General features: G+C 41.1%; 1 protein-coding gene and 1 long non-coding RNA gene across 2 annotated transcripts in view; one reads left to right on the forward strand and one right to left on the reverse strand.

Annotated features, from left to right (window-relative positions):
• Nucleotides 1-1,096: 1,096 nt before the first annotated feature.
• The window catches only part of chm (CHM Rab escort protein), a 128,776-nt gene continuing 103,796 nt past the window's right edge, over nucleotides 1,097-26,076 (reverse strand). The window contains exons 13-15 of the mRNA XM_080187708.1: nucleotides 24,079-24,180; nucleotides 6,025-6,194; nucleotides 1,097-2,366 (exon numbers count right to left, since the gene is read on the reverse strand). Coding sequence (XP_080043834.1) covers nucleotides 2,061-2,366; nucleotides 6,025-6,194; nucleotides 24,079-24,180 — 578 coding nt within the window. The 3' untranslated portion in view covers nucleotides 1,097-2,060. The remainder of the gene's footprint in view (nucleotides 2,367-6,024; nucleotides 6,195-24,078; nucleotides 24,181-26,076) is intronic.
• On the forward strand, nucleotides 10,119-18,313 carry LOC145342280 (uncharacterized). Its single transcript, XR_013886529.1, has 2 exons — nucleotides 10,119-12,053; nucleotides 15,595-18,313. It is a non-coding gene; the product is annotated as an uncharacterized LOC145342280 (long non-coding RNA).

Consider the following 26,076-nt stretch of genomic DNA (forward strand, 5'->3'; position numbering starts at 1 on the left):
TGATTCTGAATAAAACAAATGGATTACAAAAATGAACCAGAACAGGACAAAGATTTAATTAATCTAAATTGGGATTTCAGTGCAATTCACAATGACACTTTTGATTCTAACTGTAATGTTGATATGAGGGTAGACTTGGATCCCATTTGGATCATTAGCTTTCATAATAAAAATTGAGACATCTTACTCTGTTATTGTAGAATATTCAAGTGTGAATTACTGTTGCAGCTGAATCTAACATCTTATTGCTTTTCAAATACGAATCTGATCATCTGAATGTTTTAATTAAATTAAAATTCTCTTTGATCTCCATAAGGGACAATGCTTACCTAATATGCCAGTAATTGTGAATGTTATGTTAGAGTACAGCCCGTGTCTTGCAGCCTAACTATCAACATTTACCTCAATTTCTCACACAAGGGGCATCTTTCGAATGGATGCACTTTCCCACATGCAATACACATTTGCTGTGCATAATACCTACAAAACTGATACTGTCGAGCTAAACCCCTCATGACCAACAGAATTGTTCATGTCTACAACTTTATATCTTAACTGAACCCAGCTCTGTGAAAAGATCACCTGAGGAGAAAACTGAAACATTAAATATTCTTAAAGGAAACATTGCCTGGGCAAAGTCAGGGAGGGTAAGGGAGAAGAGGTAGACATAGATATAGCATAACAGTTAACAGGGAGAGAGACGCGGACAAACAAAAGGGAAAAGGGAAAGGAAGGGAATGAGACAATTATGACAGATTCCCAACATTCCTCTTTAATAGTCTCTGCATTTCACATAACCTTTAAGCAATACAGAAATGGCCAGTTCCAACCACTAATTAAAGCTTACTGAACAGAACTATATTCATCAATTTATCAAATATGACACTTATTTCATTTATTTGTTTTAGTTTATCGAATTGCTCCAAAGTCTAATTATGGAGGGAGCCAAAAAATGCGACTGGGTTTTTGAATTTTTATAAATTCAGCAGTGGGAATTAAGTACCTCATATTTTAATTTTAAAAGAAACCTGTTGAAGAAATAACATCTGAATCATACAAGAAACCCTATTCAATGCACTTAAATATACCATAGGCATGATTTTTGCAACATTTTAATCACTTTTGTTTACATAAGCATTAAATGAGGTGTATTTTCACAGGTTATTGCACAGTATATGTTTTTGATATTGGACACATTACTCATGGAAAATAGTACCTTGATCTGCAAAACATCTGCTGTTCCATCACATATCATTACAGACCCATTTGATTTTCCACTGAGAAAATTGTTTGCACCTGCCACTGCTTTCTGAAGTATATTCATAACATAACATTAGCACTTAATATTTTTTCCAGTAAACAATATTTCAAAATGTTGAATGGTTTGTACATTTCTTGTCAAAAGAAATATTTTCCACCATTTATCATGAATGAGTTCTGCCCAATTCTTTGGAAACTGTATTACTGTGATTAAAACATTCCAGCTAAGCAAGCTACAGCTTTGATTTTATAAACCTTAATTGTCTTTAAACATCCACGTGCTTGCAGTGAAACTTATTTTGGCATTTATTCACCTGACCTCATTGTAAAGATAATTCATGTCAATAGACCTCAATAATGATTCCTATTTTGGCGTGTGTGGGTAGTGTAAGGGTGGTGTAAAGGTATGTCTGTGCATGTGGTGTGTGTGTGTGTGGGTAGCATGTGTATGATAGAGAAAGAGTGACAGAGTGTGTTGGACCCTTGTGTGTGTGCTGCAACCGTGTGCGCGCACACACATGCAAGAGGTGGCTGGGGGAAGCAGCAATGGGGAAATAGGAGCAGCAGGTGGATAAAAATAGGTCCATTTGTAAAGAGTGGGTTATGCAATATAACATAGCATATGCTTCGGTTAATTATTCAAAAGTTGTCCGCTGAGTTAGGATGGTCAGTTGTATGGTGTAAAGGTTGCACATTATAATCTTATTGTATAGTGTAGCAACAGCGTTTTTTAGTTTGCTTCAATACAATTTGGAAACAATACCAGAGGTCATAATTTTGATTTTTTTAAAAAAAATATACTATTCTTCATTCTTTGGCATTTCGGTTGCATCATCACACTTCAGAGTTTGAGTGCCAGGTTTGGACATTTCTGATTCTCTGTCTATTTCATTATTGTCCAATGATTTTACCACTTCATTGTGATCATCTTTTGTGGGATCAGATTCTGGGGAGGTATTTTCTTTCACTTCAGCTGTTTCTGACTCTGGACGAGTTCCAAAACCAGCATTTTCTGGTGACGCACCATCATAAACAATGTCTTCAGGATTTGGAGCTGCAGGACAGAACTCTTCTCCAGGACAGAGCTGATGAAAGATATCTTCTGCCTGGTGACGAGAAAAAGGAAATAGACACTGAATGTTGATCTGAACAAAGTCGTTAGTATTGCTGAAAAAAAAAGTTGTCAAAACTTTTCGTCAGGGGTAGCAATAACTTTGTACTGATTGGTTGGCAAGTGGACTGTAATTAATAGGAGTACTGCCACAGAGAATGAACCAGTTGATGGTGACTGACAGTTAACTGCCAAGAATTGTTTGAAAGTTTAAACCAGGCAGCTTGACTGATTGGTCAAGGCACTGCCCTGAGGTATGAGCCAGCAAATGGCTATCATTTGTTTTGTTTAGCTGAAACAGTCACAATGCATGTACATGTTTTTTCTGTCTGAAAATATTTAATGATCTGAAGTTTATAGAGGGCGGAGGCCAGACAGGATAGCACCAGAATAATTAATTTGGGGTGGGGGGTGACAAAGGCATGAATGAGGCTTTCAATGGCACAATGACAAGGTAGGGGTAGAGATGGGTAGTGCCGTGAAGATGAAAGTAGGTTGGAAACTCAGCGTACGTACAACAGGATAACGAAGTTGCTATCTGTCTCTCAATGCACATGGCTGTGGCCAAGAGCCGAGTGAACTCAGTGCAAGTGCATGCCTTTTATAGCTAAGGTTAAAGTCAGCAATCGTAATCTTCTCATCCGTTTAAGAATAAACGTTAAGCTAAACACACAGTTAGATAGAATGGCAGTGGAGGAACAGAGGGCTGAGTTGTGAAGAGGTAGAGCAAGGTGCCATTGGGATATAGGTTGAAGCTAACCTCATATCTATAGGGGATGTCATGAGGAAGGAGAATGGCCAAAAATAAACACTGGTAGAAATGCTCTGGCTATAATTGCATAGATAAGAGTAGAACCAAGTCAAGGCAATCCCACCAAGCCAAATGTGGGGCGGCACACTGGTTCGTACCCAGTGCCAGGACTCAGGTTCAATTCCCGGCTTGGGTCACGTCTGTCTGGAGTTTGCATGTACTCCCCGTGTCTGTGTGGGTTTTGTCCGGATGCTCCGGTTTCCTCCCACAGTCTGAAAGACGTGCTTTTTTAGGTGCATTGACCCAAACAGGTGCCCGAGTGTGGCAACTAGAGGAATTTCACAGCGGCTTCGTTGCAGTGTCAATCTAAGCCTACTTGTGACTAATACATAACTAAACTTTAATGGTGGAGATGTGTTAGGAGGAAGATGGTATGGTTCAACTGTCCTTCATTCAGGTACTTAAATGCCAGCAACAAGCAGCAGCAGATGCAATTAAACCTTTTCCTGCAGGCCATCAGCATTCAAGTGTGCACATGTATCCATTTACATTTCCACCGACACAACAGCACACCAAAATCAAAGTTATTACTTCAGAAATCTACAAATGGTACTTGACCCACACTGACAACCTTGCACCAATGCATGCCTGAAAGGATAAGGAGGCATGAAGGGCAGGCTCCTAAGAAATATGGGCTGATTTTAACCCATTTAAAGCTCTTGCAAAGTGTCAAAAGCAGGCCCATGGGCTTTGATTGCCACTGTTTTTAATGATGCCGACACATGACCATATTACACCAGTTACACCAATACTGCAAGCACTTCGGGGAGGAGCACAAAACCATACCTTCATTGAGCAGCCATGTGGAGTACCAATGCCAAGAGCTTTGATTATGGCTTGCTGCAAATTGAAACAGGAAGGCAAGGATGCAAAACGTTCATGCATCATAGATAAGCCACCACAGGCAGCACACACAAGCAAGAGATTCTTGTCCAGTTTCTGAAGTGAGCTTCACAATTGTACACATTAATCACAGATTTTTCATCATATTTACCTTTATTTTTCAACAATTAACTTTATCCAGATCAAGAAACTATAAAATATGTTTATATTTATCTCTCACTTTTTAGCACCACCAGAGGAGAACCAAAGAAGAATTTCTGAAGTGTAGTCACTTTTGTCGGAAATATAGCAACCAACAAGAGCACGGCAAACTCCCACAAACAGCAATGTCAAAATGGCCAAAAAGTCTTTTTATAATCTGGATTGAAGGATAACTATTGACCAGGATACCAGGGATAGCTTCCCTGCTCTTCTTCAAAGTGGTAGCCTGGGTTTTTTTTTATATCCATTTGATCAAGCAGGTCGAACTTAGCCTTAGTGATTCAGCTGAGGGACCATCGATCACGAGGCAATGTTCCTTCAATACTGCACTGGAGTGGCAACCTTGTTTTTTATGCTCAAGCCCTGTAGTGGGATTTAAACCCAGAACCTTGTCTCAGAAGTGAGAATGCTACCAACAGAGCCACAGCTGACATATAATACATTTTATTTATTGTTTTATTCTGTGTGTTTTTGCAGTTCCAATTTCACCTTTGGTGCAATAAAGCTCTGTTTAATGATTACTTACATACTGCCGTCATTGAAGAAACACTGCTGCACAGTTGATACGCAGATAAAATTTGTATCTACCACCAATTTTAATGCAATAAGATTTATTGGGCTCATTGATATTTTTACAACTATTCCACATGGTATCTCACTCGCACCTGGAACCCAACCTGTTTCCATCTCTATCAGTTTTATTTCTCTTCAGCACTCCATGTCAAATCCAAGAATATCCAAGCATCAAGATCACTGTGAATGCTGGTATCAAACAAAAAACAGAAAATGCTGGAAATTGCAGCATCTATGGAGAAAGAATAGAGCTAATATTTTGCGTCTGGATGACCCCTTGTCAGACCTTTGTCACATTGACCCATGTCAATATCCAGGCATCATTTTTAACTCCAATTTTCTTGATAATGGTACGTTTCCAGCTGCCACTTTGTTTCCTTTACTTTGTGAATAAAAAATTCCCTCCTCAGCTTTGACCCCCAATTTCCCCAAATTTCTCACTTGCTTTTTTGCAGTCAGACTATTCTACTTTATTTCTTTCTAACTGCTACAAGACTCTCAACCCACTTTTTAAACTTTTCAAAAGATACACCCATTGTTTAAAACCAAATTATGCTGTGCTATTTTAAGTTCTCAGCTAGTCCAAACTCTCGTTTTTCCTCGTATGCTTTAATAATAACTAAGCAGGCATTCAAATACTATGGTCAGTGGAATGGAAAATTTACTGCAATTTAATAAAATGAATCAATTTTACGTATCTGATGACATAGTTATCTATTACAAACAGAGGGCACAGTGCAAGTTATTAGATTTTATTTGATATCCATGAAAAACATCTATTGATAGGAGGCTGGAGTTAAGACTATTTTAATTCTCAGCTCAACTCATTGCCAGTGCTTTTGAGTTCAAACCCTACTCCAATATTTTAGCGTACAATCACTGCTTCCACTTCAGTGTACTAATGGGAGAGCTGCGTTGTCAGAGATGCAGTCTTTCAGATAAGATGTTAAACCAAGATAGATCCGTTAACTATTCAAAGAGCAACCCACCTCAGGTCCTGGTAAGTTTATATGTCAACAAACAGAACCAACAAAATTAACTAACCATTTAATTCATTTTTGTTTAATTTAGCATATGCAGATTGACTGGTATAATTGCTTTTCTTTAAATGGTGATGGCACATCAAAAAGGTAAGTCCATGGCTCTGAAAGCCTTTGGTACATCCTGAAAGCAGGAAAGGCACAATGTAAGGAGTTTGTTTTAGATGTTTTTGATCTCGCTGTACCTGCTTAACAGACTGGTCAAATCCAAGAGCAGCATCGGGTCCACAACAGACAAATACATTACTGGGAAGGCCTTCGTATGTGCTTCTGTCAACTGCTGATGTATCTCTTACATTGAAATACAAAGCCCAAAGCACTCTTGGTTTCTCTTCCACTTCACATTCATGATGACCTGAAAGAAAAATAAGTAACTGTGTTTGTAATTCAACAGATCACCACACATCTAGGGATATGTATATTAGAAGGATCATCATCCCTAGGCTTTACTTGAATGTTTGTTAACAACAGACTGATAGTGATGGAAAAGGTTAAGTGTTGTCCAAGGGTTAAGATGCTAAATTGGGGGAAAGGTTAACTACAACCAGATTAGCCAGGATTTGGAGGCTGTTGTTTGGGAGAAGCTGTTTGAGGGGGAATCTACATTTGGGTGTGTTTTGAGATGGCTGGAGTGCAGGACAGACATGTGCCTATAAAAAGGAAGGACAGGAAAGGCAGGATTCAGGAAATGTGGATGACCAGGGAAATTGAGAATCTAGTCAAAAAGAAAAAGGATGCACACGAGATCTAGGCAATCACAAACAGATTAAGCATTTGAAGAATACAGGGAAAGTTGAAAAGAGCTCAAACAAGGAATTAAGAGGGCAGAAAGTGTCACAAAATATCCATGGCAGAAAGCATTAGGAAGAATCCCAAGGCATTTTATACATACATTAGGAACATGAGAGTAGCTAAATAAGAGTTGATCCACTTAAAGACAAAGAAAGGAAATTATGTGTAGAAACAAAGAAAGTGGGTGAGATCTTTAATGAGTACTCTGCATCAGTATTCACAAAGAAAAGGGATACATCAATTGATGGTGTCATGGACGGGTGTGTAAACCCTTTAGAACAAGTCATCATTATGAGGACAGAGATGAAGTAAAAAGCATGAAGGTAGACAAATCCCCAGGACCAGATGGCATCCATCCCAGATTACTGATAGAGGCAAGAGATGAAATTGCTGAGTCTCTAACAGAAATCTTTGTATCTTCATTGGACACTAGTGAGGTTCCAGAGGATTGGACGATAGCCAACGTTGTCCCGTTATTTAAGAAGTAGCAAAGAAATCCTGAGTAATTATAGGCCAGTGAGCTTGACGTCAGTGATAGTGAAACTGTTGGAGAAAATCCTCAGGAATAGGATCTATTTACATTTGGAACTGAATGATTTTGTTAGCAACAGGCAACATGTTTTTGTATGTGGGAGATCGTGTCTCACTAATTTGAGGTTTTTTGAGGAGGTGACAAAAATGATTGACGAGGGAAGGGCTGTGGATGTTGTCACATGGACTTTAGTAAGACATTTGATAAGGTCCCTCATGGCAGGCTGGTGCAAAAGATTTAATCTCATGGGATTAGGGGTGAATTAGCTGGATGGATTCAGAACTGGCTTAGTCCAAGAAGACAGAGGGTAACAGTGGAAGGCTGCTTTTCTGAATGGAAGTCTGTAACTAGTGGTGTTCCACATGGATCAGTGCTGGGACGTCTGCTGTTCATAACATATATACATGACTTGGAAGAAAAAGTAGCTGGTCGGATTAGTAAATTTGCGAATGATACTAAGATTGGCAGAGTTGCGGATAGTGAAGAAGATTTTCAGAGAATACAGCAGGATGTAGGTAGACTGGAAAATTGGGCAGAGAAATGGCAGACGGAATTTAATCTGGACAAATGCAAGGTGATGCATTTTGATAGATCCAATTCAGGTGGCAGTTATAAAATGAATGGCGGAACAGAGCACAGTGAGATCTGGAAGTAGAGATCCTTACAAGTGGCAGTGCTGGTGGAAAAGGTGGTGAAGAAAGCATATGGCATACTTGCCTTCAACGGACAGAGCATCGAGTATAGAAGTTGGCAAATTATGTTGCAGTTGTATAAAATGTTGGCTAGGTGACATTTGGAATACTGTGTCCAATTCTGAACAACATACTACCAGAAGGATGTGGAGGCTTTGGAGAGTGTGCAAAAAAGATTTACCAGAATATTGCCTGGTATCGAGAGTATTAGCGATGAGGAGAGACTGAATAAACTGGGATTGTTCTCCCTGGAAAGATGGAGGCTGAGAAATGACCTAATAGAAGTTTATAAAATTATGAGGTATAGATAGGGTCAACAATTTGGAAACTTTTCCCCAGGGCAAAAATGACAATTACAAGGGGGGAAAAGTTCAGTGGAGATATACAGGGGAACTTTTTTTTTTACATAAAGGATTGTGGGGGCCTGGAATGCACTGCTAAGTGAGGTGATTGGGGCAGTTATGTTAACCACATTTAAGACTTATCCTGATAGGCACATGAACAAATGGGGAAATAGAGAGATATCTGTGGTTGGTCTAGATAGGACAACGTGATCGCTGCAGGCTTGGAGAGCTGAAGGGCTTAGTCCCGTGCTGCATTGTTCTTTGTTCTATTATTTAATAAGAGAATGTAAAATCCACAGGACAGTCAAATATTACAATATGGGCAGAGGGCGAACGCTCCTTTGCCAGAAATTGCAACCAAGGAGATGCATCTAGATAAAACTATGTAACTGTCAATTCCTTCATAAAATTCTTAAATATTTACAGGAAATATAAATTAAGATTGGCTCCAGGAAATGAAGTGAGTTAAAAACAAGTAAATTAGAAATAAATCACAGGCAAAATTCTCTGGCTGTTTATGCCAGTGGGATTCTCTGCTCTTACTGCAGGAAACAGAGATTTGGCTAAGCGCCAAATTCTCTATCCTCGCTGGTAGCAGGGCATGAACAACCAAAGAATTCCAGCTGATAAGTTTAGATTTTAGAATACAATATACAACTATCTCAATGAAATAATGATTATTAGTATCATGGTTAGAGTGGGAGAATTCACTTGAAGGAGACAGGCTGAGTGAGATTATTTGGGAATTTGGTTCAAAGTGGGATTTCAATGCACAGTGGGAAAGTGGTGCTTTAGATAAGATTTAAAACCACTGAACCCCTACAGAGCAGACAGAAGCCATTTTCCAAAAGGGCACTTTCCCAGGCCCACCCCCGAGCAATCCCACAGATTTACCATGGCTCAACCACCTAGCCTACACATCTTTGGACTGTGGGAGGAAACCCACAAGACACAGAGAGAAGGTGCAAACACCAGACAATCACCCAAGACTGGAATTGAACCGAGGTTCTTGACATTGAGGCAGGAGTGCTAACCACTGTGCTGCCCATTAACAGCAGAAAGTAGAGTTCAGGGAAGGGTGGGGAGGAGGTGCTATTTTCTTATACTTTTCTTCAGCTTCCAGTATTTGATTTTCACATTGGTACGGCAGAAGGAGCAGGTAAATTAGTAACTGGTATTATTAGAAACTAAACTTCATCAGTATTGTAAAATTAACTGGCAGTGCCAAAACCTATTGGGAGGTCTAGGCTTTATTAATTATAAGTTAATTAATTAGCAATTATTAATTAATTAACACACATTGGAGATGACAGGGCAGGTGATCTGATGTGATTGCAGGACGTGGGAGCTTCCAGATACCAGTGTAACCAAGGGCAAATATATCTGCAGTAAGTGTTTGTGCCTGCAGTAACTTCTGCTCCAAGTTATTGAACTGGAGGCAGAATCGCAGACACATCAGGGAGGGGGAAAGTTACCTCGACACTTTAGTCCAATCCTTAAGGTAGGATTTTTGGATGTGGTCAGTGGTCAGAGATGGGGGTTGGGGGGGGGGGCCATTACTTGAAGTCAGTAAGGGTATTCAGAAGGCAGGAGGCCAGGAGCCCCAGCCCATCACAACTGTCCAGCAAGTTTGAGGTCCTTTTAAACATTATGTGGATGAGTGGAGCTGCAGGGTGGATGTGCAAACTAGCCATGGCACCATGGTACAGGAAGCTACTCAAATGAAGGCAGTGACAAGAAATCTAGTGGTCATTAGGAACACTATAGTCAATGGGATTTACACTTTATTCCTCAGCAAAGGGCATGAGTCCAGGTGCTGCATTGCCTGTGTGGTGCCAGGATTTGAGACATATAAGCACTGCTTAGGAGGAATCGTGCTCCAATATCCATGAAGGGGGGCAGAGAGAGCAATATGAGGAAGCAGATGATAGTAGGCAATAGTAGCAAGAATGATCCTGGAGTAACAGATGCTATGGTAGAGGAGATGGGACGTTATAAAGCTTTTGGTAGTCATAATGAACTGGACATAACTGGATAAGCCAGTTGTCCGCTATGAATGTTCCATTGTGATTTTAAATATGAGGGAGAGAAGATGAGGACTGTACCAGATGGACATACAGCAAAGGCTTTGCTGGGGACAAAAATAGGACAGTGGCTAAGCACATCAACAATGTATTACTGCAACAAATTGAGGCCAAAACGTGAGGCACTGGAGTGCAAAAGTTTAATTTCAAGTCACTTCAGGTAAACACAGGTGGAAACGGCATTGGATAGAGGCATGGTTACGAGGAAGTTACTGGTTTTAGTCTTTTCAATGATCGAGACAAAGAAGGTGATGAACCAAGTGCTGGGAAGTGGGATTAGAATAGACTGGGACTTGATGGCTGGTGAAGAGACAATGGGCGGAAGGGCCTTTCTGTGCTGTAAAGCTCTATAGCTAAGACAAACTCAAAGGGATGGCCAAGATAAGGTGTTTATATGGAGAAAGAAACAAAGGAATAGTTTGGTGTGTGGGTAGCCAGAGAGGCCAATGGAGAGTAGGTGGTAAGGTGGGGGCTGCTACTTGTATGGAAGCAGTGCACTTATTCAAGCCAAGGATGATGGTAAGGCAGAGGAAGGTAGCAGTGGTGAAGATAGACAGGAGTAGTGAGATTAGAAGGGACAAGAACATGAAAGTGGATAAGTAAAACGTAGCTGCATCAGCTGCCAGGATAGGAAAGTGAAGAGCTTTCTTGGGAGGTGAGATTCAAGGTCAGTTGGGGTGCAAAACGTGCGCAAATGAATCGACCACCATATACTCATCCTATATATCTTTTCATTGAAGTCACTGGAAAGGAAAATCGAACAAAGTGTCTGACAGGCTGTCACTTTGTCTCCAAGCATTTTATCACCCTGCTGAAGTTGAATTTCATTCCCTCATCCTCAACCAGAATCTCAAATAATGAAGGAAAACTGCATTTCTCATTCTCATTGAGAATAAATGTATTTCGTGGGAACCTCAAGTGATCTGCCTGTCAATCATCATGGTAACACAGGTAGCAACACAACAATTAAAGCATCAGTTCATGCCTTATATGGATATTCTCTCCTAATTAATATGAAATAATGGGACTATTTACATTTATATTTTCATCTTCATTTTCTTTTACAAAAGTAACTGGCGTCTTGTGTATATATCATGTTGAAGTAACTGAAACTACATACAAAGGTTTGCACACAAATAGGAAGTAGTAAAAGATCAAGGAAATACCAGATCTAAATCAGCACAAAATTATCAGTTTGATGTATTCTCATGTGCTTAATTCTTAATTACCACCTTACCGTTGTTGACCCACTGGGAATATTGCATTTGTTTAAATCATACCTTCTAAAACTTCTGAAATTTCTGTCCATATACGGAGCAGGAAAACACAAAATCAGGGGCACTGATATATTTGCTTAATTTCATATAAATACCAGCTAAACAAAATTTCATTTGATATGCAAAGGCATTTGTTAACCCCTCCCTTCCTCAATTTTCTCGTGGTAAGCTAAAGCAATACATCTTAATCCTAGTGGGTATTGTTCAGAAGGACGTGGTTTTCCTTTTCTTCAATGTTGCTTTATTACAGTAGAAACTAAGTCCTCTCTTTCAGGTGCCTTTGTCTTTTTGACCTGCCATGGCCTAGTGCTCACCTGATCTGGTGATTCGTCCTCAATGGCTCTAATAGAATTTGCTCTGACATTTTAATTAAAATACTGCCACTGCCACACACACTGCAATCACAGGCAGATGATAAAAAGGGCAATGTACCAGGTGAAAACGCGTGCATTTGGAGCAGAACTGCACCTGATGTTCCTCGTTATTATCGCTGGTATGTGAACAAAAGAATTTCAATTATGTTTTAAGTAATGTAAATGATCGGTAAAGCTTTTCTTCTTTATAAATGGGCTGCAAGTTTTGCAATCACATCAATCCATGTAACCTGATAAACATTAGAAGGCATAACACAGCTAGCTATTTCTTGCACAGCGTTTCAACTGAAGCTTTGTCGATTGCTGTATTCTTTACAGCATGGGTAAATCAAAAATATCGTCCCAGGTAAATGTTCAATCATTTGTGTTTTCTCTGACAGTTGAAACATTTCCAATTCAGAAGAGAACATAATTTCAAAGTATCAATGATTTCCAACTAAATCTGACAATTCATGAAAACAACCACTCCACATTATCAAACTAGAACGGTTAACCCAGAGAATTGCTTTTAAGTTTGGAATAGTGAATACCAATTTCCAACAGATAAAATGTACAATTCCAAGTTATAGAATGATAGTACGATACAGAACCGAAGGAGGCCACCTGGCCCATTATGACTGTGCTGGCTCTTTGGAAAAGCTATCTAATTACTCCTACTCCCCTGCTCTTTCCTGTATTAGTTTAATGAGCACATTTCTCAAAACAAGCTCTTAACACTGAACACTAAAGTGATGTTCGGAATGTAAAATGCTGAAAAGGTTCAGAGTTTGTCCTTCAGCATCGAAGATCCCAGATTAGAACTTAGCTTGCAAACAGATATTGAAAAATGAAAAATCATTCTCATCTGCTTCGTCAGGATGACAAAAATAATTATTCCTGGCAATCTCAATATAGCTGGAATTAATATGAGTCAGCAGCAAAAAAAACTAAACCTTGTTTCAGCAGTCTTAATGAAACCACTTTCAAGGTTATTGTTATAGTGAGTACACTAAACACCTTCCTATTTGGATATGTATACTGATGGCTTTCGTAATACATGAATGACGTCATCAATAGCGCGGGCTTGCGCGAGTTATTAGGGTAGCCACAAGAGGCCAGTGAGATGAGTGGCATGGTGGCACAGTGTTTACCACTGCTTCCTCACAGCACCAAGGATATGGGTTTGATTTCAGCAGTGAATGTCTGTCTTTGTGGCATTTGCACATTAGTATGGGTTTCCTCTGAGTATTTCATTTTCCTTCCACAGTCCAAAGATGTGCAGGTTAGGTCGATTAGCCATGCTAAATTGCCCCTCAGCGTCCAAAGGTGTGTAGGTCAGGGGATTAATGGGATAAATGTTTGGGGTTATGGGGATTGGGTAGGAGGTGGGCCAGCGTACGATGCTCTGTTGGACCGTTGGTGCAGATTTGATGGGCCAAATAGCCTCCTTCTGTATCATAGGGATTCTACACATAACTGCTGCCAGGTTCGGTGTCCATGTTGGATTCTTTACTTCATACCTTAATAAGAAGATTAAACATTAAAACATGTTTGTCTACCTTTTGTCAAGTTACCACATATTTTTGGCAATGAGGCAAAAAAAGAAAATATTCAAGTTTCAGCATGGCAACACAAAGTTTTGCACAGTAAGTAGCTAGTTTGCCTCATGAGTGGCAATCAAGGAATCCGAACAGCAGGTTCATGACTTCACTGACAAAAGCACCATGATTATATTCAGGACTTGACTTTGTGAAAGAGAATGGGAACTGGATTGAAGCTGTGGAAAGGGTGGAACACTTTCTTGTCAAACGGAATATCAAATGAATCCAAAAAGCACTAAATTCTCCCAAGTCTTTGTGGGGCAAAGACTTAACAGCTAGTGAGGAATTTAGCAACACCACAGAAACCAGGAGACATTTCATTTGCAGATTTAGTTGCATCGTTCAGAATCAGTACAATCATAAGACCTCAGCGATTGTGCAGGGGTTCTAGATTCATAGTCATTTTCATGAGGTGAGGCAGTCTGTAGCTATCTTTGTTGCTGAATTAAGGCAACTTTCTGAACATTGAGTTTGGGGCAATGTTGGAAGACATGCTCCAGGCTACACTGGTTCGTGGGATAAAGGAGGACAGCATAAAGCATCACCTGGTGGGAGAGATCACACTGACTTTCAAGAAAGTTCTAAAAATTTCTCAGGGAATGGAAACAGCTGCCAACAATGCAGAAGATATTCAAAAAGCCAATGGTGATGCACAGGAGAGTGCAGTGCGTCAAGTAAAAGAGGCAGCAAACCAAAGGGCAAAAATACTGGAGCATTTCAGGTGTGGGAGACACAAATGATTCAAATGGAGGATGAGAGGTGACTTCATAGAGGTTTATAAGATGCTGAGGGGGATAGATAGAGTGGACACGCAGAGATTATTTCCTCGAGTGGATGTAGCTGTTACTAGGGGACGTAACTATAAAGTTCATGATGGGAGATGTAAGTGGGATGTTTGAGGTAGATTCTTTACTCAGAGTGGTTGGGGTGTGGAATACACTGTCTGCTGTGATAGGAGAGTCAGACACTTCAAGAACTTTCAAGCGGTTATTGGATAGGCACATGGAACACACCAGAATGATAGGGAGTGGGGTAATTTGATCTTGGGTTCAGATATAGTTCGACACAACATCGAGGGCCAAAGGGCCCGTACTGTTCTATGTTCTAAATCCATGGATGCTTTCTGTCACCTTTGCAATAAAAAAGGCATTTGGCTCAAAAGTGCTACCACCACCACCAACACCCCCTCTCCCCGCCGCCGCACAATACCCCCTTACTCAGGCAGGGATTATATTGGAATTGGAAGTCCATCTGAGAGATTATACCCTTGCTTGAGGCATTAGAGATGGACATTGCATACAATAGTCAAGAAGCAAGAGCTCGGCTCCTGGCGGTAATGGGGAAAAAGCCTAGTCTACGAGTGCATGACTGGCTCAGTAAAATTCCATTCAATGGGGGTGAGATAAAACGTAGACAAGTGACATGAGTGACAAGAGTTTAAAAGTTTAAATTTTATTTATTTGTGTCAAAGTAGGCTTACATTTATACCGCAATGAGTTACTGTGAAAATCCCCTCGTTGCCCCACTCTGGTGCCTGTTCAGATACACTGAGGGAGACTTTAGCACAGCCAATACAAAAACCAGCACGTTTTTTTGACTGTAGGAATCTGGAGCAACCAGAGGAACCTCATGCAGACACAGGGAGAACGTGCAAACTCTACACAGATAGTGGCCCAAAGCTGAGAACTGAATCCAGATCCCCGATGCTGTGAGGCAGCAGTGCTAACCACTGCGCTATCCAAGAGGATGACATTCAGAAATAGCCTGAGTTTTTCAAAGTCGAACTGGGTACGCTATATGGCATGACAGTTATTTGTAGATCTTCAGGGTATTCCTCATTTTTTCCAAGCCAGAAGTGCCCTATGCCATGAAATGAAAAGCGGAGGATTTGTAGTGACTGAAGAAGCTTGGAATCTTCGAGCCTAGTCAGTTCTCAGGCTGGGCAGCCCCAGTTCTTCCTCTTCTTGAAAGTGATGGTACTGTGCACACATGTGGGGATTACAAACTTACCATTAATCAGGCCTCCAAACTGAATGCTTACCCACTGTTTGGGTGAGAGATCTGTTTTTAACCCCTGCAGGAGGCAAGATGTTCTCAAAATTTGACATCAGCCACACCTACCAGCAGCTCTTGTTAGAGGAGGACTCGAAACAAGAAGTGACAGTCAACACTCAAAGGTTTGTTCAAATACAACTTCCTGGTTTATGGAGTGTCCTCCAGCCTGGCAATTTCTCAAAGAACAATGGACAATCTGCTGCAGAGGATTCCTCATGCAGCACTTTATTTGGATGATATCTTAATCATAGGGAAAGTTGAGGAGCATTACTTCAGCAACCTGGATCAAGTGGTCAGGAGATTTTCAGAGCACAAGCAAGTACATCTTCCAGGCACAGAATGTGGAGTGTTTGAATCCCAAAATGACAGGGCTGGCAAAGAAATTCTAAATCACAGATCATGCTAAATTATGATGGGAAGTTTCTGTCAGACATTTCAACAATGTTGGCACCATTGTATCTGTTGCTGCACAAAGTGACCCACTAGAAGTGGAAACCAGCACAAAAGGAAGCTTTCAAGGATGTGAAAGTGCTGCTACAATCAGCTGATCTGCTGGTTCACGTGGTTCAAGACAAGGAATTCATTCCATCCTGTGATGCCTCGCCCATCAGCAGTACTCTCTCATCTGATCAAGGACGGGTAGTAAAATCTATTGGATTTGCCTAATGCAGAATGAAGACGGCTGAGATTGTATCCATAGCTAGGCAAAGAAGGTTTAGCCATCATTTTTGCTGTGAAACAGTTGCATCAGTACCTTAATGGCCATTCATTCACTATATGCACAGATCACAGACCACTGATGAGCCTTTTTGGCAAACCCAGGTGCACTTCTCCCACTGGCCTCGGCCAGAATACAGCACTTGACTCTCACGTTGTCTAAAATTGTGTACAGGGAAGGACAATGCAAACGCAGACACGTTGAGTTGTCTCCCTTTACTGGACTTGCCCAAGACACTACCTCCACCAGGGACAATTTTCTTGCTCGAGTTCCAAATTCTTTTGTGAATGCCAAACAGATTAAGCAGCGGATGGACCAGGACCCTGTTTTATTCCAGATGAGGGGGTCCCTTATGCTGAGTTAGCCGACTGTTGCAGGAACTGATGAACTGAGATCAGATGCAAAGTGGAAAGATGAGCTAAGTGTGCAAGATGGTTGCACTTTTTGGGGGTCTGGAGTCATCGTCCTGGTCATTCATAAACCTTGGATGAAGTTCATGAGGCTCACCCAGATGCCTCCCGAATGAAAAGCTTAGCAAAATCGTCTGCCTGATGGCCGAATATAAATCAGCACATTGGCGAACAAGGTGAAATCCTGTTTGGCATGTCAGATGAGCCAAAAGATGGCGCCATCTGCACCACTACATCCATGGCAGTGGTCTGACTGTCCCTGGTCTAGGCTTCATGTGGAATTTGCAGGGCCTTTTATTGGTCATATGCTTCCAGTCATTGTGGATGTACATTCTAAGTCGCTAGAAGTACACATCATGAGCAAATCCACAACTCCCATCACTATTAAGAAGCTGTATCAAGTTTTTGTAATTCACAGCTCACCGAATTCTCTTGTTTCTGATAATGGTACAATATTTACAAGTGATTTGTTCCAGGAGTTTATACAAAGAAATGGAATATGCCACATGCGGACTGCTCCTTTTCATCCAGCTTCAAATGGTTTACCAGAGCGAGTTCACAGGCACTGAAGAGAATGGTAGGCAGGGTCCTGGGAACCAAAATCTCAGTTCTTGTTCTAATATTGTATCACATGACGTACAATACAACTCAACCAACTGAATTACTGATTGGTAGGAAGTCAAAGTCTCACCTGGATCTTGTGCAACCATATGGCAAAGCAAGAGTGGAAAGGAGATAAAAAACAGAAGTAGAGGCATGGCTACCATGCAAGGGAGAGACATTTCACTCTAAAGTCTAAGGAATTTCAGCAATAACCAATGTTGTTTACCTAGAATTATCCTGGACCCAAGTGCTCCAGTATCTTTAGTGGCGAAACAAGCTAATGGAAGAGCCATTCGCAGAAACCAGGATCACATTTGTTGGAACATGCCTGGAACAATCAAGTGTTCAGCCCACACTGCAGAAGGAAATGTTGCTGTGAAACGTGGACAGGAAATGTTTCTGACTCTGGTCCAAGAAAGAATGAGGAACATTCATTCACAAACACAGCCTACTCCTGCACCGACAAGCCCAGTCCCATTGAAACAAATCTCATCGGTGTCAACTGAGTTGCCTGTGGTACTGTGCAGATCACAACATAGTCGCAAAGTTCCTGAAAGACTGAAGTATAGTTGAGTGCTAAAATGTTTAAGGGGGATTGAAATTGGAGGGGTGGGGTATAATAGAGGCTGCACTAAGCATTTTCCTATTTTAACACGTATACCAACGTTTTCAATAAGCTTGAGCATGAGCAAGTGGGTAGTGCAGGCTTGTGTGAGTTATTATCGTAGCCACAAGGGACCTCTGAATTGCTGCTGCCAGTTCTGCTTCCATGCTGTACTGTTTATTTTATATTTTTTGTAAGTGAAGACAATTAAGCATCAAAACACGTTTGTCAAGTTACCAGTTACGAGCAAGAGTTAGAGAAACATCATATTTTGTAAAATGCATTTCTGGAACATTCATTAATGCTGTGCTGTTGATTATGATTGGTTCCAACTAATAGATGTGCCCAACATATAGTGAAGTGGTAATATGATAAGGATGGCTTACAGAATAAAAGAGCAAAATTCTAAGCTAATTAGTTTTGACTTCTTTTGTTTATTTGTGAAGGAGCAACAATCAATGTCCACTCTTGCCCCCCACCCGATTGCTAATTCCTGATGTTTCCACCCCCGCCCCACATTGCCAACCCATCCCCTTGGATGGCCCGCCCCGATTATTCCCTTCCCTCCCTCTCCCAGCGATCCTTGGGCGGAGTGGCACCATGACCCAACCCCATTCCCTGGATTGTCCCCAATAAAGCTCCCCCAAAAGGCCCTGTCCTGGCCCTGCCTAGTCAGCAGTGCCAAGGTGCCCCTTGGGCATTGTCAGTTTGCCCCTTGGGCAGTGCTGGGGACCAGGCTGATGGGAACTAGGTGGCAATCCCAAGGGGACACCTTCACTTACCACCGACCTCTTGGCGGGGCGGGGGGGGGGGGTGGGGGGGGTGCGCTCCATGGACTCTGTTCCCTCCAGCAGGCTCGGTTGCCTGTTCCCTGTTAGTAGGGAGCAGGAGTAAACCCCGCTGGAGGGAACCACTCCTGGCAGGGGGAAATGCTAGCAGGCCTGGAGGCTTCAGTTTGAAACCTGCTAATAGAATGGAAATAAGGATTTAAATATTTAAATCAGCTCCATGCTGATGCCCGGTATAGAGCTCATTATTCTAAAAAACCTAGCCCCAGAGACACACGGAGGCCATGGCGCCCTGCAGGAAGCCTACAAAGCTCCCGACGCTGACGTCTCCCAACGGGTTGGGAGAATTGTCCCCATGACCCCCCACCACATGCCCCCCCCAATTCTTTCACTGTACTATGATGCCTTATTCCTGAATTCTAGTGCTCCATATTTATTGATTGCAGGGAAGTAAGATTACTTCCCACTTTTGATTAGTTAGTAGGGATTCACTGATTAGGAAAATAGTCAGGCGAAACACCTTCTACACTTCTCCAAAATTCTGAATACCAAGCTTCAAACATAGCAGTATAAGCCTTTATTTATAGTTAATAGTTTTTGTTTGTAGAGATCTAATAGGGACATCGTGTTCACATATATATAGCTGAGTTATAGTCATAATCATTCGCTAGTTAATTACATTAAAATGGTATTTATAAAAGGATGACTCAAGGACTGGTAAGACAGAAGGAAAAAAAATGACTGAACATTGCTACAATAGCACGTCATTCTTTTGCAAATGTGTTCTCATTAAAATGTAACCAGAACAACAATTATGACCCCAGGTGTTGTACATAATGTCTAGCTTTGGAGTGTGAAGTGATTGCTTCATTATGTGCATGAGTTATTGATGTGTTAGCATGTGTGATTACTGTAATGTCATGTCAGAAGCAAGCAACAGTTCTCATTGAGGTAGTCAGGATCCTGGAGAGTGTTATCAGATTTACTTTTCATATCTATTTCAAGATCATTAGTTGTAAGCTTCTAAAAATTATTCCCAACCTCTTGAGTGGATCACATTAATAGATAACCACTTTTTATAATACTCTTCATGCAATTATGTCTCACAACAATGTGATATTACTCACTAATATTTGCTTCTGATTAAAGGTCCCTTGAGATCGAAGAGTTATAGTAGAACAATATTGCAACAGTAAAGCAGTAGTTACGTCATCAATACATAAAATAGCATTAACAAAACATTGCAATGATGTACCCAGTATAGAAAGCAGTCAAACTAAAAAAGCCACAAAAGCAAAATAATGCCGATGTTGGAAATCTTTTTTGATGGAAGATCATGAAATATTAATGGCTTTGCTTCCCACAGATACTGCCAGGTTTGTTGAGTACCTCCTGCATTTTCTGTTTTTAATTGTAAAAGCAGCCCCTGGGTTTTTATTCATGGCCTGAGTTAGGTGATTCCACCTGCAGTGTCAGCAGGGGAAAATAGGTTACCTATTATTAAACATTAGCCATAACTGCATTTCTGTTCACAATACCAATTTACACTCAAGCAGGATTCCTGCTGATCTACTATCCAAAGATCTCCTGTTGATCATCTGGTGATTCAGAATTTGCCAACCAATGAAGCAGTTGGAGTAAAAACAGCCTTGTTCACATCTCAAAATACAAAAACAACAAATTCACTGAACTTGTCTTCATGGTAACATCATGGGGAGGGAGGGCAGAGAGAAAGAGATGCCAGACATGAAGAGCAGCAAAGTGAGAGGAGGAGCTGAATGGAAAACTATCGTCAGGATGCTCTGAGGAATTATAAAGTTGATAAAGAAGGGTAGGATAAACTATGAAGCTGGGCTAGCGCTTAATATAAAAAAGGATAGTAAGAGTTTTTATAAATATATAAAAAGGAAGAGGCTGACTAGGGTGAACGTTGGACCCTTAGAGGATGAGAGGGAGGACTTAGTGGTAGGGGATGGGGAAATGGCTGAGGCCTTGAATAACTTTTTTGTTTCGGTCTTCACGGAGGAGGGCGTGAATAATTTGCCGGGTGTTAGCGATGGAAAGATGGTAGGACTGGAGGGTCTCAATGACATTATTGTTACTAGAGAGGCAGTGCTCGACAGACTGGAGGGACTGATTGTAGACAAGTCCCCAGGACCGGATGGAATGCATCCAAGGGTTCTGAAAGAAATGGCGGAGGTGATAGTGGATGCCTTGATGATTATTTTCCAAACATTGCTGGATTCCGGGGAAGTGCCGGAAGATTGGAAAATGGCTAATGTTACGCCGTTGTTTAAGAAGGGTGGCAGGCAAAAGGCAGGGAATTATAGGCCGGTTAGTTTAACGTGTGTTGTAGGTAAAATGTTAGAATCCGTCATCAAGGAGGAAATAGCGAGGCATCTTGAGGAGAATTGTTTGATAGAGCAGACGCAGCATGCTTTCGTTAAGGGGAAGTTGTGTCTGACGAATTTATTGGAGTTCTATGAGGATGTGTCTAGGGCGGTGGATAGAGGTGGATAGGTGGATGTGGCGTTTCTTGATTTTCAGAAGGCGTTTGATAAGGTGCCGCACAAGAGGTTATTACAGAAGGTTAGAGGGCATGGAGGTGGGGGTAGGGTGTTAGCGTGGATAGGGGATTGGCTGTCAAATAGGAGGCAGAGAGTGGGAGTCAATGGGTGCTATTTGGATTGGCGGTTGGTGACTAGTGGAGTGCCCCAGGGGTCGGTGCTGGGGCCTCAGCTATTTACCATTTATATAGATGATCTGGAGGAAGGAACCGAGTGTATGGTGTCGAAATTTGCTGATGACACCAAGATTGGTGGAACGGCAAATTGTGTGGAGAGCGTGGAAAGTCTGCAGAAGGACCTAGATACGCTGGGCGAATGGGCCAGGAACTGGCAAATGGAATTTAATGTTGGCAAGTGTGAAGTTGTCCACTTTGGTAGGAATAATGGTAGGAAGGGCTATTACTTACATGGTGAAAAACTGCAGCATGCAACGGTGCAGAGGGACCTCGGGGTCCTTGTGCATGAGTCGCAAAAACCCAGCCTGCAGGTGCAGCAGGTGGTCAGGATGGCTAATGGGATGCTGGCCTTCATAGCGAGGGGGATTGAATATAAAAGTAGGGAGGTCTTGCTGCAACTGTACACGGCACTGGTGAGGCCGCAGCTGGAGTACTGTGTGCAGTTTTGGTCACCGCACTTACGCAAGGATATTTTGGCCTTGGAGGGAGTGCAGAGGAGGTTTACTAGGCTGATACGGAGTTGAGGGGGTTGAACTATAAGGAGAGGCTGAATAAACTAGGCTTGTGCTCATTAGAGTTTAGAAGAATGAGGGGAGATCTCATTGAGACGTATAAGATGATGAATGGGATGGATAGGATAGAGGTGGAGAGGCTCTTCCCGCTCAGAAAGGACAGTAGGACTAGGGGGCACAGCCTCAAGGTAAGGGCGGGGGGGGGGTTTAGAACCGAGTTGAGGAGGAACTTCTTCACTCCAAGGGTGGTGAATCTCTGGAATTCTCTGCCTGTTGAAGTGGTGGAGGCAGCCTCGCTAAATATATTTAAGACGCGGGTTGATAGGTTTTTGATAAGCAAGGGGATTAAGGGTTATGGGGAGAGGGTGGAAAAGTGGAACTGAGCCACGACAGATCAGCCATGATCTTATTGAATGGCAGGGCAGGCTCGAAGGGCTAGATGGCCTACTCCTGCTCCTATTTCTTATGTTCTTATGTTCTTATCATACATGCCAACTAGTTGGTTTCATGGTTTTCCTTTGAACTATTGACTCAATCCTGACATTCTTCCCTCCCTCACTTTCAATCGTCTAGTTGTAATCCTCCACGCTGCCCCGACGGGATGATGACTGGAGGTCCCACCTCTTCCTTTTCCCATTTCTCACATCCATTATACTTAAAGAGGGCTTGCTAGCTTTTGCATTTTAGTTTGGTGTTAATTTTTACATATAGGCTAGAAATAAAATTTTGGCTTGTGTCTATTATAGCCAAATTTGCTGACCAATCTAAGGTAAGTGGGAAAGCAAGCCCTGAGGATGCAAGGAGTCAGCAAAGGGATACAGATAGATAAAGTGCGTAGGCAACAAATTGACAAGCAGTATAACCTACTTGAGTTTTTCATTTTGGTTGAAACAGGAGAAAAGTAAAATTTTAAAAGGGAAAGATTAGAATGCTGCAGAATAGAAAGATCTAGGTGCCCTTAGATCTAAAACACAAAAATCAGAATGCAAATAATTAGGTAGGTAAATGGAACGTTGATCTTTATTGCAAGGGGGTGAAGTATAAAAGTAGGGAAGTTTTGCATTTGTACAGGAGTACTGTGCACAGTTTTGCTTTCCTTATTTAAAGAGGGGTGTGCTCGCATTTGGAGACAGTTCAGAAAAGGTGCACCAGGTTGATTCATGGGATGAAGAGGCTGTCTCCTCAGGAAACATTAAAAATGAATTGGACCTAAACTTATTAAACTCAATGAGAGCTGATATAGCTGAAACAAAGGATTCTAAAGGGACTTGACAATGCAAATGCTGAGATTTTATTTGCCTTTGTGAGGAAACGTAGAACTAGTGGCCACATTTTAAGAGTAAGGAGTTGCCCATTTAAGACAACAGGGAGAAATTTCTTCCCTCAGAGGTTGTGAATCTTTGGAACTGTACTCCAGAGAGTTGTGCAGATTGAGTCTTTGAATATATTCAAGGCAGAGATAGACCAAATTTGAATCCTAATGAAGTCAAGGTTATAGGCAACAGGCTGGGAAGTGGAGTTGAGGCCAACATCAGCTCAGCCATGGTCTGACTGAATGGTGCAGCATGCCTGGAAGGCCAAATTATCTACTCCTGTTGCCATTTGCGTTCTTATGGGAGCATCTGTGAAGAAAGTATGCTTATATCAATTTTTTATCATTCTGTCTGTGCTTCATATTTCTGGCATCTGCAGTATTTTTGTTTTGTATGCTCTTCTGGGAATGGACACACATTCACTGTCACCAATTGGAACGTTTCATTTGCTCCATAATGTAACTCAAGAAAAATGAACTAAATCAGGATGAGCAAAGATATTGTCTCGCCCAACTCACTATGTTTCCTGAAGTTCAACGAGCACACAACACAGTTTCAGAAGAATTCTCACATTTTAACATGAGCAGGAAGAAAAACCAAGGTTGATTTCACAAGACACTAAACCAGAAATAGTAAAAACTCTCTTCTAACATCTGACATCATGTTCCACTGACAATGGTAAGAAAATGATTAATTCCTGAAATCCGATTAAAATTTGGCAATTTTAAATCAAGACAAAATCAGTGAGGCAGGTAGAGTTTGGCAGAATACAAACATTCACCCTATCACGGTGTGCGATTGAAGTCTTTGGTTCTTACCAGTTTCTTCAGTTTCACTGTCATAGGCAAACAGTGTGGACACCACAGGTTCCAAGTCTTCTTTGGCAGTTCCATTTGACAGGCAAGTTAAGTGGACCAGATCTATTTTAAAATCAATTACAAGGGTCACGTTATTCAGATGTAGCAAAATAGTAGTGCTGAATATGCAACTCAAGTGCTACCAAAAGAAACTCTGCAAGGCAAAAAAAAAGAAATCAGGTAATCTTTTGTAATGCCGTCTTTTCTCATTTTACAGCTTAAATTTATGGACTTTACTTCTTTTGCATTTTAGAATAAAAGTCATATTTTTGCAACATTGCCAACTTGCATAGTTTAAAATATTTTGAAATAAACAAAAGGTCTGGGCTCCACACCTATCCCCAGTAGTACTTGAAATAGGTCCTGACTATCCAAAGCAACGGAAGTTTGTACATCAAGGTTAAACATTTAATTTATGGTGGAAGCTCTTGGTATAGGCAACTTTATTAGAGACTATGAGGGATTTATGCACATAGGATTTCCAGAAATGCAACCTCATAAACAGCATTATTTACTGATGAAAATGAACATTGTAAATTTAGAAACATAAATGGTTGACATCTCAATCAAAAACAAGTTTTGAATGAGGTTACCACAGTGATATTTTCAGCATCAACTGCAATTTAAGCCACGTGGTTGTTTTTGTTTTGCTTTAAAAACTGATCACAGGTGGATGTGTGTCTTAATTCTTTGGCTATTAAGAGTAGTGTTTCTCTTTGCTTTGTGAATTTCAATTGTCAAGAGGTGTCAATAAGGATATTATTTTTAATGCAGCGAGATACTGCTTTCCTCAAAACATTTACAAGTTGCTCAGCAAAAACACTATCTTTTAGCATCCCTTACACAGGCTTCTTGCCAAATAAGTTTGGTGTATTATTAAACTATATACATGAGGCTGCTGCAATTTTCTTGTCCTAAATAAAAACTGCACACCTTTTAAAGACATACTCCTCTAAGAGTTCCCACTGCACTATTAAGTACTGACCAACATTGATTTAGAATGTCTAAGACGCCTTCATTGAGGTGCCAAATGCACCATAATAAAAAGCTTGCTGTCACCAGGTGACAAAAAAGGCAGGTGGGAGTGGAGAGGTGGAAAGAGAATTTGACAGGGCTCACACAATTGCTATTTTGGTGATTCCTTCTGGAAAATACATGTGTATACAGCACAAGAAATAGGCGCAGGAGGAGACTATTATGTCTATCAATCCTGCCTTACCATTCAATAAAATTATGGCTGATCATGGGCTTCAATTTCACCAACCCAACTGCTCCCTATACTGAATTTGCTTACCACAGTTCCATGCCCAAAAAGCTATGACACACACTGCTTAGATCACTCACAGAAATGCTCAATTAAGTGGGGCACAGGAGAGTTACTGTCACCTGTGGAACTAAATCCTAACAGAACTCAGTCTTTTGACAAGACAACGGGGAGTAAAGCAAGGGGGAAAATAACATTTAAAGAAACAAAACTGATGTTACACCTGTTAAGATACAAATAGGTTTTTTTGCAGGCTGGTATGCTTCCCAAGTAACAACAACATGCAGTAGCATAAACAATTTTGGACTACTTGGCTCAGTTGGTGCTGCCATCTAACTGGATAACTTAGCAGAAATCAAAGTCACTCTGGCCACCTCTAAAGTACTCTGACAAGATACAGTAGCATAGTTATTCATTATAAATAGCATACATTCAACTGGAGCTGAATCAACTTATTTTTTCTCTTGCAAATAACTTACAACTGCGCAACTTCATCCATGCAGATCTGAAGGACACCCAAACTAGGGGTTTATTCAGGACTGCACCAACGTTCATCTCTGACCACCCATCAGGAATTGTGGTTTACATTCTCATATGTCGATGTGCCACCCTGTCTATTTTTTATAAATGCTTGTACACTAATCAAACAAACTAACAGTGATCATTTCAAAGTAGCAGATTTGTAATGCCTTAAT

Source organism: Carcharhinus amblyrhynchos, chromosome 4, assembly GCF_965287045.1.
Source record: "Carcharhinus amblyrhynchos chromosome 4, sCarAmb.v2.hapA, whole genome shotgun sequence".
NCBI lineage: Eukaryota > Metazoa > Chordata > Chondrichthyes > Carcharhiniformes > Carcharhinidae > Carcharhinus > Carcharhinus amblyrhynchos.